At 45.7% G+C, this 14,051-nt stretch overlaps 1 protein-coding gene across 1 annotated transcript in view; it reads left to right on the top strand.

Annotated features, from left to right (window-relative positions):
- The window catches only part of PLEKHA5 (pleckstrin homology domain containing A5), a 357,622-nt gene that overhangs the window by 295,484 nt on the left and 48,087 nt on the right, over positions 1-14,051 (top strand). The window contains exons 11-14 of the mRNA XM_015421329.1: positions 4,596-5,064; positions 6,974-7,057; positions 12,491-12,610; positions 13,488-13,541. Coding sequence (XP_015276815.1) covers positions 4,596-5,064; positions 6,974-7,057; positions 12,491-12,610; positions 13,488-13,541 — 727 coding nt within the window. The remainder of the gene's footprint in view (positions 1-4,595; positions 5,065-6,973; positions 7,058-12,490; positions 12,611-13,487; positions 13,542-14,051) is intronic.

Genomic DNA, 14,051 nt, shown 5'->3' with positions numbered 1-14,051 from the left:
GTGTGGCCTTATGACACACATCCGGTGATGTCAGGGGGGGTGGCCTTATGACACACTTCCGGTGATGTCAGGGTGTGTGGCATATGCTAATGAGTTATGCTAATGAGTTCCCCTAGCTCTTTTTCCACGAAACGACCCCTGCATAGTTCTATCAGAGCTGTTCTCTCAAGGACAGTTCTCTCAGAGTTCTCTCAGCCCCACCTACGTCACAGGGTGTCTGTTGTGGGGAGGGGAAGGGAAAGGGAAAGGAGTTCGTAAGCCACTCTGAGACTCCAAGTGAAGGGCGGGGTATAAATCCAATCTCTTCTCTTCTTCTTCTTCTAATATAACAAGAATTTACAGTAGCACACACTATTAGGAAACCACAACAATAACAACATAATTACCATCCCAAAAAACACGAGAGCAATCAAACCAAACATCTATTCAGTATATAGCTATAACCTTCAGATTATCAGGAAGTGCCTTTTTTAAGTTTACTGTGCTTAAAGGAAACCGACGTTCCAAATAATCTAAAACCATCATAAGGGTCAGTTTCACAAAGCAAAGTTGAACACTTGACCAGTTATGCAACAAAAATGTTTACTCAAATCAGCGATTGGTTGTAAATTTTCAGCCACTATGTGACGCTAACTTGTTGTGGCCGTAGTAGCATAGCAGTGAAGGAGAAAGGTGAGATAATATGGGGGGGGGGGATGCAATATAGTCTATGGCAGTGGTGGCGAACCTATGGCACGGGGGCCAGAGGCGGCACTCAGAGCCCTCTCTGCGGGCACGCGTGCCATCGCCCCAGCCAGGCCCAGACCATCATCAAAGTGTCAAATTCTCTGCCAAATAATTTTAAGTAAATGAAAGCATTTGGGATTGCTTTCCTCACTTTGTTTGGATCATCTTAAGTTAATGCATGAGTTCTTTCTTCTAAAGTAAAACCTCAGTATTCAGGTTAAATTGTCGTGTTGGCACTTTGCGATAGATAAGTGGGTTTTGGGTTGCAGTTTGGGCACGCGGTCTCTAAAAGGTTCGCCACCACTGGTCTGTGGCATCGTGAGCCAAGGAGGCTTCTAAAACAGATGAGCAGATCAAGGCTGAAATCCTTAACTGCAGGAGGTGAACGTGGCAGGCATCCTCCCAAATACTGCACGCTTTCCCCTTCCCATTCCGTCTTTGTGACCCTCCCACGACTTTCTCCACTTGCCACAGTTGCTGCGAGCAGAGCTACTGTCTGTTTTTGCACTTGCCTTTGTCTCCAGTGGCACCGTGAAGGCCAGCAAGGCTTTATTCACCGCATAAGCACAATTGCACACGAACGCTTATACCGTGAATAAAATCGTGTTGGTCTTAAAGGTGCCACAGGGCTCAAACTTTGTTCTGCTGCTTCAGCCCAACACGGCTACCCCCACCTGAATCTTTGCACATGCCTGTATGCCTACATGGGTTGACCCCTGAAGAAGAAGAGATTGGATTTATACCCCGCCCTTCACTACCCAAAGGTGTCTCAGAGTGGCTTACAAACTCCTTTCCCTTCCCCTCCCCACAACAGACACCCTGTGAGGTAGGTGGGGCTGAGAGAGCTCTGACAGAAACTGCTCTTTTTTCAAGAACAGCTCTTATCAGAACTATGGCTTGCCCAAGGTCATCCGGCAGCTGCATGTGGAGGAGTGGGGAATCCAACCCGGTTCTCCCAGATTAGAGTCCGTGCTCTTAACCACTACACCAAACTGGCTCTCGAGGGAGGAGTGACTTGTCCATTGTTTGAGTAATGCCACCATCCGCCGTGCATATTGTCTAATACAGGGTTCCCCAGCATGGTGTTGCGTGGGTGCCATGGTGCCTGCCAGTACATCCCCTGGTTCCAGACAAACTCTCAGAAGTGGATGGGGCCTTTGTAAGGCAGTAGTTGTTACTGGCTGTCCTCATTTGCATGAAAGTGTTTTTTTTCATGAATGCAGTAGCAGCTGCCACTGGAGAATCAGGAGGACGAGTAGGCATCCATGTCTGTGGTTCCACTTCCCCCTTTAGGATTTACTTCTTTTTATTCTCCCGTCTCCTTTTCCCTTCCTCCCCATGGGCTATCCTTCACTTATCTTTATTTCCCTTCTACAATTCTTTTGCAAAGGGTGGCAGCCAGTTTGGGTTTGGCCTCGCCTTCCATGGCAGCCATTTTGTAGTGGTAATCACCAATTTCAAAGGTGCCCACAGGCTCAAAAAGGGTTGGGATCCCCTGATATTCATAACCAATCTTTTTTCTCTGAGGGACTTAAGGTCATGTACAAATGCAGGGTTTCCTGATTTAGTTAACTCTGGTGAAGCAGATGTTCTGTTCTTTCAACTTCTGCAACCAAGGATTATCGCAAGTGGCACTTCAAAAAAAATGTTACTTTAGATTTTAGTGGTAGTGTTGTGGTTGCGTACCTGTGCTGGAAGGTCAGGTGGAACTTACTTCTTACTTGGAAGTGTGTTCGCTTCGTTAAATCACAAGAAGTTATTCTTGCCTGGGTTTTTTTCCCTCTTTCTCCAATTATCTATCACTCAGTACAAATAAGATCCAAACTCCTGGCCTTTGAGCCCAAACTATTTATTTATTTATGTATTTTTCGCATTTATATCCTGTCCATCCCGCAAACGGGCTCAGGGCGGGTCAACAACATTTCCATAAATATAATAAAAATTTTAAAACACATTAGAAGCATATAAAACCAATAATCATAGCTTGCCGTAGGGAGAGTCCGGCCCCGTGATGTAGGTAGGTATGGCCGGTTATCAGTGGGTGGGAGACAGCAACCTCGGGGGGGGGCATGTGTGGACGCCCACTGCCTCAGCCAAAAGCCTGGCGGAAGAGCTCCATCTTACAGGCCCTGCAGAACTGAATAAGATCCCACAGGGCCCTGACCTCAGTAGGGAGCATGTTCAAGGTCAAGGTTAGGCGGACGTCCTTTGGGCCAGGGATCACCAGGAGATGTTGACTCTCAGAGTGTAACACTCTTCAAGGAATATATGGGGTGGTCCCTTAGGTATGTTGGTCCCACATAGGGTTGCCAAATGGGCCCGGGGGGGCGGGGAATCCCCCGCTTCGGAGGCCCAATTTCCGCCGTCGTTGGGGGCGTGGCCAAGCTCGTCGGGAGGAAAACCATATGGTTTTCCGCAACAACTCCCGGACCGCGGCGAGGCTCCCCCGCCGTGAGGGGTAAGTCCAGTTGGCAACCCTAGTCCCACACCATATCAAGCTTTGAAGGTGGCTTCATTTCTTTTCTCTCCACCTTCTTGCTTCTGCTCCCAGATAGGTGGGATCATGACAGTGAAGGAAGGTTTTCCGGCTCACAAAAAGTTAGACATGTGCTTTTCAGAACATCAGAACTATGCTTTGAGCATTAGAAAGTGGCATTAAAGTTTGTAGGGATGTGCAGCCTTTACCTGCCTTTTAGTATATCAACCAATGACCGGAAGATAAAAATATGTAGGTGAGCAGGTAACCGTCATTGTATTGAATTTCCATAGTTCATAGTTCACCCGTCTCAAAAGAGGCATTCCACCATAAAATGTTACCCTTGTAGCTACCCTAAATGTCACTCTATTATTAGCACGGGGAAGTGCCTTTATTTAATTTTTTTATATAACCCTACCCATGTTGAATCCCCGTGCCAAGTGGGTCAATCTTAAGCATTAAAGTTTGTAGGGATGTGCAGCCTTTGCCTGCCTTTTAGTATATCAACCAATGACTGGAAGATAAAAAATATGTAGGTGAGCAGGTAACCGTCGTTGTATTGAATTTCCATAGTTCATACTTCACCCGTCTCCAAAGAGGCATTTCACCATAAAATGTTACCCTTGTAGCTACCCTAAATGTCACTCTATTATTAGCACGGGGAGGTGCCTTTATTTAATTTTTTTATATAACCCTACCCATGTTGAATCCCTATGCCAAGTGGGTCAATCTTAAGACAGACTTCACGAGACAGGAGCCGGCGTCGGCCGGGAGGGCAGGATAGAAGTCTAATAAATCAAATCAAATTGAGCAAAGGAAGACCCCCATCTCCTCCCACTCTGTTTGTATGCTGAAGGCAAGGAATGGGTTTTAGCAAAGCTTGGGGAAAGAATCTAAGTATATTGCTCAAATCATTTGTTACCTGTCGTGGTACAGTGCCCTGACCTCGATAGCCCAGGCTAGCCTTATCGTGTCAGATCTCAATTCAATTCAAAACCTTTATTGGCATGGATCGTGTCAGATCTAAGCAGGGTCAGTCCTGGTATCTAAGTATATTGCTCAAATCATTTGTTACCTGTAATGGTACAGTGCCCTGACCTCGATAGCCCAAGCTAGCCTTATCGTGTCAGATCTAAGCAGGGTCAGTCCCGGTTCCCATTTGGATAGGAGACCACCAAGGAAGTCAGGGATCTTGACACAGAGGCAGGCAATGGCAAACCACCTCTGAACATCTCTTGCCTTGAAAACCCTACGGGGTCGCTATAAGTCGTCTGCAACTTGACAGGACTTTCCACCACCAACAGTGCGGGGCGGGGGGTGGGTGGGAATGAATTACTGCTTATTCCTGTGACGATTTCTGTTTTGAATTACTGAAGGTGAGCTCTCGTTTCAGTATACTTTCGTACCAGACGTTACCAAGAAACATGCCAAGCCATCGAGCCCAAGTTCTACCTCGGTATCCCGAAGGCTATCGAACCCTCCCAAGGAACAGCAAAACCAGGCCTGAAAGCATCTGCAGCGTGACACCGTCTGTTTATGACAAGACCCTTGGGACCCTCCCCCCAGAAGACAAAAGGAGATCCATGCGGGACGACACCATGTGGCAACTCTACGAGTGGCAGCAGCGGCAGTTTTACAATAAGCAAACGACTCTTACGAGACATGGTACTTTAAGCAGCCCCAAAACCATGATTAATATCTCTGATCAAACGATGCATATGATTCCCACATCACCTTCCCATGGTTCAATAGCAGGTTTCCAGGGATACTCCCCGCAGCGGAACTACCGGTCCGAAGTGTCCTCGCCGGTGCAAAGAGGAGATGTAACCATTGACCGCAGGCATAGGCCGCACCATAACAAGGTGAAACGTTCGTCTCTTTTCGTTGTTTCTAAACGAACTTTTTACTTGGGGTACTTTGCTGGAATGTAATGGGGTAACGTTCACTGGAACCAATCTTTCCAGAGCACATTGATATTTCACCCTCGCAGAATATAAACCAGTTTCAGTGCTGTCGTTATAGAGAAAGTCAAGGGGGAAATTCTGGTTCATACATCAGGTGGCTGCTATTCAGTAGAACCGAAAATGCTGTACTGTCACTAATGGTGGGCAGAGAGCCAGTTTGGTGTAGTGGTTACGTGCACGGACTCTAATCTGGGAGAACCAGGTTTGATTCCCCACTCCTCCACTTGCACCTGCTGGATGACCTTGGGCAAGCCATAGTTCTGTCAGAGGTGTTCTTGTAAAAGAGCAGTTTATGTCAGACCCCCCTCAGTCCCACCTATCTCACAGGGTGTCTGTTGTGGGGAGGGGAAGGGAAAGCAGTCTGTAAGCCGCTCTGGGACTCCTTTGGGTAGTGAAGGGCAGGGTATAAATCCAATCTCCTCTTCCTCCTCCTCCTCCTCCTCCTCCTCTTCTTCTTCTAGCACTGAAAGATTCCCGCCCTACCGGTTCTCTCGCTGAGATTCCCAGCAATGTGGGATGCTTCCTACATTGCTTGGTAGAAAAGACCCAACCTAAGACGCCAGTCAGATCATATAACATTGGAGTTTGCGTGGCAGAACTTATTTAGTGCCGAAGCATTTCCCATCCTTATCTGCTTAGTCATCAGTTGTAGCAGTTGCTTTTTCTATTCCCAGGAAATTGTCTTGCCCCTGGAAGAGTGAGGATGGGGCAGCTGTCTTTCCTCGTCCTTCCTTTTAGGCCACTTTCCCTTATCAGCCCTTCATCTTTGCCTCTCGCTGCTAGCCTTTGCACCGAATTAGAATCACCTCTCTGTCTCCTCCCCGCATCCTGGGAGACTACTTCTGTACCCAGTAGTGTTGGGTTAATACAACCAATTTTAATGTCCTTGCTGAGGACATCCCATGTTTGGGGGGGTGTGTGTTAATGCATCACCTTTTTGTCTTAATACATTTCCTACCATATTCCGATAAAAGGATTTGATTGACATTCTGTGACCATTAGTATCCAGTAGTCCAAGCTAGCTCACCGTTTTTTAGCCTCCGGCTCACACATTTTTGCCTTGGCTCAGAAGGAGGGCTCCAGACCAAACTGATTTATGCAGTAGCCAAATCGCTCGCTCACAACTTTAATGCCAGCAGCTCACAAAGTGGAATTTTTGCTCACAAGACTCTACAGCTTAGAGGGAGCATCGTCTGTGACCTCTTTCAAACTTGGTAGACAGGTTACCCACTGTGGCTGATAATGAAACTGTGTTTCGCCATCCTGTATGTATAATTAGCACCTTATAAATGTCTTATAAATGTTTTATGTTTTTTAGCTGTTTTAAGCTTGATCAGATAAAAGTGGAATTTCATTTAAGCCTTATTTGTTGTTACGCCGCCCTGAGACTGCTGCAGCGGGGAGGGCGGGATAGAAGCCAAATAAAACAAATAAATATATAAATAAATAAGCTTTTATGTAAGCCCCCCTGAACCTGCTTCGGTAGGGAGGGCGGGGTATAACCAAATAAATTAATAGATAAAACTGGAATTTCATATAAGCCTTATAAGCTTCCTGGATCCTCTGAGTCCTTTTGACATTTGTGGGGGGTCGAGAGGAAGGTGCTGCGATTCAATCTATTTGTCCTGACAAGCGATGAACTTACTCCTTTCGCTTTGGACACCTTTCATAAACCTTAAGTTGACTTGGGAGGGGGGGGGGAATCTCATGCTTAAAATATCAGACTTAACCTTTGCTTTTGGAAACTTTGACAGGCACCCGGATTCTAATGCACAGTCCCTTTCTCTCCCCTCCGTCTCCGCAGCAGCACGTCTTTGTGGCTGACAGAAGGTCGATGCCAGCGGGTCTGAGTGTACAGCCCATTAGTCCCCAGAGCTTGCAAGGCAAAACGGTGAGTGGCATTTTTATATTTAGCGCATCATTTTTTATTTAAGAAACAGCCCATAAAACACAAGAGATAGGACGACAGCTATATTGCCTGTAGAACCTGTATAAATGCAGCTTCTTTTGTTGTTGTTGTTGTCGTCCCGATAAATAAAGGACTTCCTTCCAAACAGGTCAGATCCAACTGGATGTGTACAATCTTCGCAAAGGGGTCAATAGCTTGTTATTGGTTTGTTTCATTTATAAATTAGATTTATGGATCCCTGATCACTCAGGGCTCTGGGCGATGAACAACAAAACACTAAAACATCAAACAATAACAATTCAATTTAGAGTAAAACAATTCTCAGATGGTGTTAACATAAGCCGATTGACATGTCAATTTTCAGACCACGCGGCACCCTGCAGAAGGGGTGGGGGGGTTATTAGAAAAGATGGGGAAAGAACTGGGAAGAGGATCGTTTGAACTTCATTTGTACCGGATAGTCTGGGACCTGGATAGCACAGGCTAGCCTGGTCTCATCAGATCTCAGAAGCTAAGCAGGGTCAACCTTGGCTAGTATTTGGATGGGAAACCTCAAAGGAGTACCAGGGTCACGACTAAGGATGTGCAAAAAAACCCCAAACCACCCTTGGGTTGTTTTTTTTTTACCAATTAGGGTCTATTGGACCCGAAAAAATATCGGTATTCCCAAATATTCCCGAATACCACTATTGGTATTGTGCTGATTTGAGTAAATATTTGGGAAATCCCAATTTATTCAGCTCCATTATACCCTATGGAGACCGTCCCCATAGGGTATGATGGAGAATTTCACTCTCCGAGTTGTACCGCCACTACGGCGTGACTCCACGAGTGAGCTGAAGCCATTTAAAATTTAAATGTGTTTAGTTCACTGCTTGACTCGGGCCGTGGCATTGCAACCCAGCGAGGGGACTTGAATGCATTTAAGCTTTAAATGCCTTCACTTCGCTTGCTGAGTCGAGCTGCGATGTTTAAATGCATTCAGTTCCCCCACTGAGTCGTGCCACCGCCGTGGCCCGACTTGGCCACTGAACTGAATGCATTTAGCCATGCTGAAAAAAAAGCCTATAAAAGCCAAATTATATCAGCTTTTATGCGGGCGTGGCCATTTTGGTAGCCGAATACAGATCTCTGGAAAATACCAATAAGGCATTTTGGGGGCATTTATTCAGCTCAGTATATACCGAGCGCACACCCCCTAGTGTCATGACATGATGGCAGGCAATGGCGAACGAACTCTGAACATCTCTTGCCTTGACAGCCCTACTGGATGTCTGGGGAAAGCTCTCTTTTTCTTATGTAACCAGTTCATTTACAATACTCTGGGACAACAGTAAAGCATCTTGAAACTTTACTTTTGCACGCTTCACAAATTGACCTGCCATTAAGCTGTTAATTCAGTAGCAGAGGGGGAAATGCCAATTACCGGAGCTTTTCATTACTGCAGAATACAAGTTATAGTTAGCTGGGAACTGGTGCTGTAGGCAGTTTGTTACACATTGTGTGCTGTCTTATGAAAAGAGACTATCCACACACTAATTGCACATTTTTATTCAGATCGTTAAAAGTATTTTACTGTTCAATACCTTAAGGTTCAGTTCAGCGGTTATGTATTCGTGCAAGCTTTTTCAAGAGACTCTCGTGAAGGCATAACTATATTTTTTTTTACTAATTGAAACTTTAATTGCCTCTGTGCAATGTTCTTCAGGGAGGTTTCTGTTGAGAAACACGCCATTTGTCAGTAAAGGTGACTTAGATGGTATTTTCCAGTGAGCTTCATTCTTCATAAATAATGCCTCCCTCCCCCAGTAAAACAACAACAGATATATAGTAGGGGAAGGTATACTGATCATAAAGAGAAACTGCAGGCTCGTCCTGCCTTCAGTATATCCAAATGTCTTGCTCCCTCTGCTGGATTTTATTAAACACAGCCACCGTAGCTAAAAATACTTCTGGTCTGCATTTCCTTCAGTATTTGAATTATGCAGTTGAAAAACCTGAATTGATGTGGGTCTCCTAAAAGCACCGCTGTTAAGGGGCGTATTCTGCAGCTTTCCAGAGTTCCAGTGTGTTAGGTAGATGTCCACATGGAACTGGACTGGAACTGGAGGCCACGTTTTTGTGTGTTGTTAGAGAAAGTATCCCATAAGCAGTGGTCAATTTGCACTACGCAAGGAAAGCAATCCCTGTCTATAGCTGCTATACCGTACCAGAGCTGCTGGGATTTTGTATGTCTTGATGGATACTGTGAATCAATTCTGGGAGATTTTGATATCCATTTCTTGGTGTTGGGAACTGAGTCATCGGCTTCCTTGTCAGCAGGGCTTTATTTATTTATTAAATTAGATTTCTTAACCGCACTTCCCCGCTTTTAGAAGAAGAGGTGCCGAAACTCTCAAGAGGGAAATGAAGTTTTCAATCTGTATACCGCAAAACTCATGAACTTTTAAAACATTTTTAAAAGAATGTTGTGGAAGAGGTTCCAGAACTCTGTTCCGGCGCCATCCCCCAGAAAAAACGGCCCTGCGTGTCAGGATCAGGCCGCAGTGAGGCCTGACATCATTGGACATAGGGATTTTAGGATATACCAGTATTAATTCATCAGGAGTGCCAAAGAGCCCTGCTGTTGGCCCACCAGAGGAACTGGTTAGCCACTGTGCAAGACATAGGGCTGCCAAGCCGCGGCGGGGTATCCGTGCGTCTTCACGGGATCCCTGCCGCGGGGGACAGCAATACGCGTTGCACCGCCGTCGCCAGGATGTGACGCTACGCGTCGCTCTGGCAACGGGACTCCAAACAGCCCCGTTGCCAGAGCGACACGTAGTGTCACATCCTGGCGACGGCGGTGCAACGCGTATCACTGTCGCACGGATCCCCCGCCGCGACTTGGCAGCCCTAGCGAGACAGGATGCTGAGTTAGATGGACCACTGGTCTGATCTAACAGGGCTCTTCTTGTGTTCTTAAAGAGGCAGTTCTCATTGCATGGAAGATATCATTCATGAGGTCAAACAGATCAGGGGGATGAAGAATCTGTCTGTGGAAGGCTGGGATCAGGGCAGAGCATTTAGGGGGAGGCAGATACAACAGAAGATGCCTAGACAGAAGAAGAGTAAACATCAACTAAACAGGACAAAGTATGAGAATTTTCTTAAAGGCACAGCCCCACAAGAATTTCTCCTGTTAATGCTTTTTTCAATCATTTTAAAACATTTTTTAAAGGTGTGCACTCCTATAAGCAGAGTGGGGTGCTGTAGTTGACTAATTTTTGCACTGAGCATGGGGGTTGGAGTAGGTGACCTCTAGGAACCCTTCTAACTGGTCTCCTTTAAGGGCATTTTTCTGTTCAAGTGTTAGCTTTCTTGACTACAGAAGTCATCACCCCCACCTGCCAGCTTGCTTGTTGCTTAGGCTGGCAGAAGTGATTTAACTTGCAGCAGCTGAGAACTATCATCTAAAGTGGTGGACCGCTTGCAGTTTAGAGAACCATCCTGGTAACAGCTTTCCATTGGCCTTCTTTTTTTCTGCACAGAGAACTTCAGCCCCACCAGAAAAAAAAATTGCCCCACAAGCCACAAAATCCTGGCTACGGGCCTGGAATGGAGCCTCATATAAAATTTGAGTGAATGGAAGCGGCACAGTCCTAAGAGCTTCCAACAGCTAGGATGTGGGCAAAACGCAGAGAAGACTTTAAGACCAGTCCTGACAATGGGGCTTTATGTAGCTTTCCATGAGCACACCTGGTGCGGGAACCTTCTCTGTTGTTCTTCCCCCTCTACTAGGGAGATTCATCCTGTTGTTCTTTAAGGCCTCTTTGAAGTCGGCACAGTTGCTGTTCCTATCACATTCTTCAGGTGTATTGATCACATTCTAGTTAAGGAGGACTGTAAAATATCAGTAGCTGTCTTGGTTCTGGGCTTTGCTGCCTGTGTGTTCCTACCCTGTGGGTCAGCAACATGGACTTCCCCCTGTAAAATGGTTCCTTTTGGGCTACTCATGGCACATAGTGTATGCACTTTGGGTAGGGGTGGGGGTTGTCTTCCCAAGCATAAACTTTACTCTGCCGTCCTTTTGACATTAGTTTATTCAGTCTACTAAAGGTTTTGAGCTGCGTTTAAAAATACCCTTCCAAAGAGGTCCACTGGAGCCATTTTAAGGAAAAGAGAGCAGGAAATGGACAACATTTTGGGTCTGTCAGGTCTGACATGGTGTCTTGGGGATGGCTTTTCGTAGAAATTAAATTTTAATACTTCTTCGTCTGCCTCTTCTTCGGCCAAAGAGCAAACCAGTCAATCAGATACCCTGCTTGTTTCCGTAGCTTCCAACTCCCTTAAAACTTATCAAGCAGCCTGGGCATGCACAAACTTCTGTCGTTTTCTTCTCTCTCGTGACCATGTTGAGTCGTTCGATCCCTTCCCCTCCCCACAGTTTGCTAGCCTTTGTGTTTTGAAATAGTGGGGTGGATCCAACTGTCCTCCAAGGAGCCTTCCTTCAACTTAAGAGGCTCTTCCTTCAAAGAAAGGTCCACTTAAGGTGGAGGACGTTTCAGAGGGTAGTCATGTTGGTCCGCCATTAAACAGCAAGATCCGAGTCCATTAGAACTTTAGAGGCTAACAAGATGTATACACGTTCGAGAGTCAGAGGTATTCAGGGGTCATTTCGCAGAAAAAGAAGTGCAGGAGCTCATTAGCATAACTTATTTGCATAAGCCACACACCCTGACATCACCGGAAGTGTGTCAGAAGGCAACACCCACCGCTCAGACGCCACTGGACTGTTTTGGATTGCTAGCTATTGTGGGGGGGGGGACATGCAGATCTGTCCTCGCAGAGGAGGGAGAGGTTGTACCTGAATAAAACTTGGTCTTAAAGGTGCCACTGGACTGTTTTGGACTGAGGGGAGCTCTGCAACTTACCTGGCTGCTTCTTGCTCTGACTGAGGGCTGCTGGGAGCAGGGGGTGGGGCTTGTTGCATGTGCCCGCCCCCTGGGCTCTTTACTGCCGGAGCTCCGCTCCTGTGCACTCCTGCAGGAAATGACCCCTGGAGGTATTACAAAGGGAGCTTTGACTCTTGAAAACGTACACCCCAAAACTCTTGGCGTGCTACTTGACCCAAATTAAGATGGAGGAAGCCTTCACGCTCTGCTGAGTGGAGCAGTAGGATACGGCAGGATCCACCCCGGTGCCATTTTGAGACTCAAAAGGCCATGGCATTTTAAGATTCTTCTTGTGTACTTCTTTCGAATAGATTATTCTGGGAAACGTCGGTTCTGTTATCTCAAAACAGTTTATTACAGTTTGGATAAAGCATGACAGACAAGCGTTATCAGCACCGAGTTGAAATTTGGAAGTCTTGCTCGGGACAGCACCAATTAACCTATTTTCTACTCCTTGCCTTCTCACACGGGACTCCTTCAGCCAGAGGAGCTCACACTTCTGCTTATAAAGCTGAGAAGGCAGCAAGCCGAACTGAGTAGTATCCGGGAACACACATTAGCACAGCTCATGCAACTAAAACTTGAGGCCAGCAGCCCAAAGGTCAGCTATGAAATGATGTTTGTCATGTGTACCGTTTTCACTAATACCTCACCATTCATTAACCCAAGCTTGCTTTGTGCCACTGATGCCCACTTCCTCCTGTTGTAGCTTTTAGAGCGGCACTGTTGCCTTGGCAACTGTGGTGGTCTGCTATTAACCCTTTGAGCCCTGGTACAGAAGTTGAATGCATTGCAACTCAACCAAAATTAGGAAGGCTTCAAAACAGGAAGTGATTGGCCACTGTGTGAGAGAGGATGCTGGACTAGGTGGACCACTGGTCTAATCCAGCAGGGCTCTTCTTATGTTCTTAAATACGTTGCGCTTTAAAAAACCAGAGTCCACGCTTTGCCAGTTCTGCCAGTTGTACAAAATCTGAAGCCAATGATCAATACCATCTACCCCTAACAGTTCCAACAGTTATAATGGCTTCTTGTCATTGAAATTATTTGCAATTAGTACGCAAAAGGAGGAGATGCGCATAAACATTCCAAAGGGTTTATAGTTGTCTGTGTAAATTCAACATGACCATGCCAGTTTTTTCTTCATTTATAATTATAATATTATCGTTTTCATAGCTAATATGACTGAATGATTTGTACTTGCAAACCCGTGCTTTCTGAAGTGGTACAGAGTGTTTCTTGTTCTCACTGAAGTGTGTATTGGTCCTTCACCATTCTGCTGTACCAAATCTAAGATCCAGTATAGTTCTCACTTGCATTTAGAGCATTTTGACAGTTTGTGTAAAAAAAAAAAAAAGTATAACCTTAAAATACTTGCAATTAGAATATGTATATCTCTTTCTTTCCCGACTGACGTTTTCACGTATTTTCCATGTCTATCTCTTTCTCTCCCCCTCCCTTTCTGTCTTTCTTGCTAGAATGAGATTCTTTCTCATCACCTTCAGAGGAATGCCATATATTTGGACCACCAGGTGGGCTTCACAGCTTTTTCTTGTGCACTTATTTCTAGTAATACACCGAAGCTTTATTTTCCTTCATTAATCTTTTCTTCTTGTTGTTTTCGGTCCCTTTAAAGTTTTACGGGACAAATGGTTAAAAAAAAATTCTCACACTCGAGAGTACACAATTATAAGAACAGGTGCCGACCCATCCCCAAAGATAGATCTCAAAAATGGTTTCGGGGGGTGGGGGGGATAGGGTAGGAGAGTTCTGTTCTTGTACTGGTAGCAACCAGTCTTAAGAGGGCTAATTTATTTATTTATTTTATTCGACTTATGTCCCGCCCTCCCCACATGGCAGGCTGAGGGCGGGTTACATCAGATTTGATAAAAAATACAATATACACAATTAACACAATTAAAAACACTGGTAAAATACCACAATAACCTTCATCCAGTGCCGTTGTCATTGACATTAAAACCTCACAGATGCCATCTCTGGTATGCAGTTCTGACCCACTGAGGGGTGAAGCCCAGTAAAGA

The sequence above is a fragment of the Gekko japonicus genome, unplaced genomic scaffold (genome assembly GCF_001447785.1).
Source record: "Gekko japonicus isolate JY-2015 unplaced genomic scaffold, Gekko_japonicus_V1.1 scaffold473, whole genome shotgun sequence".
Taxonomy (NCBI): domain Eukaryota; kingdom Metazoa; phylum Chordata; class Lepidosauria; order Squamata; family Gekkonidae; genus Gekko; species Gekko japonicus.
This window is presented reverse-complemented; position numbering and strand designations above follow the sequence as displayed.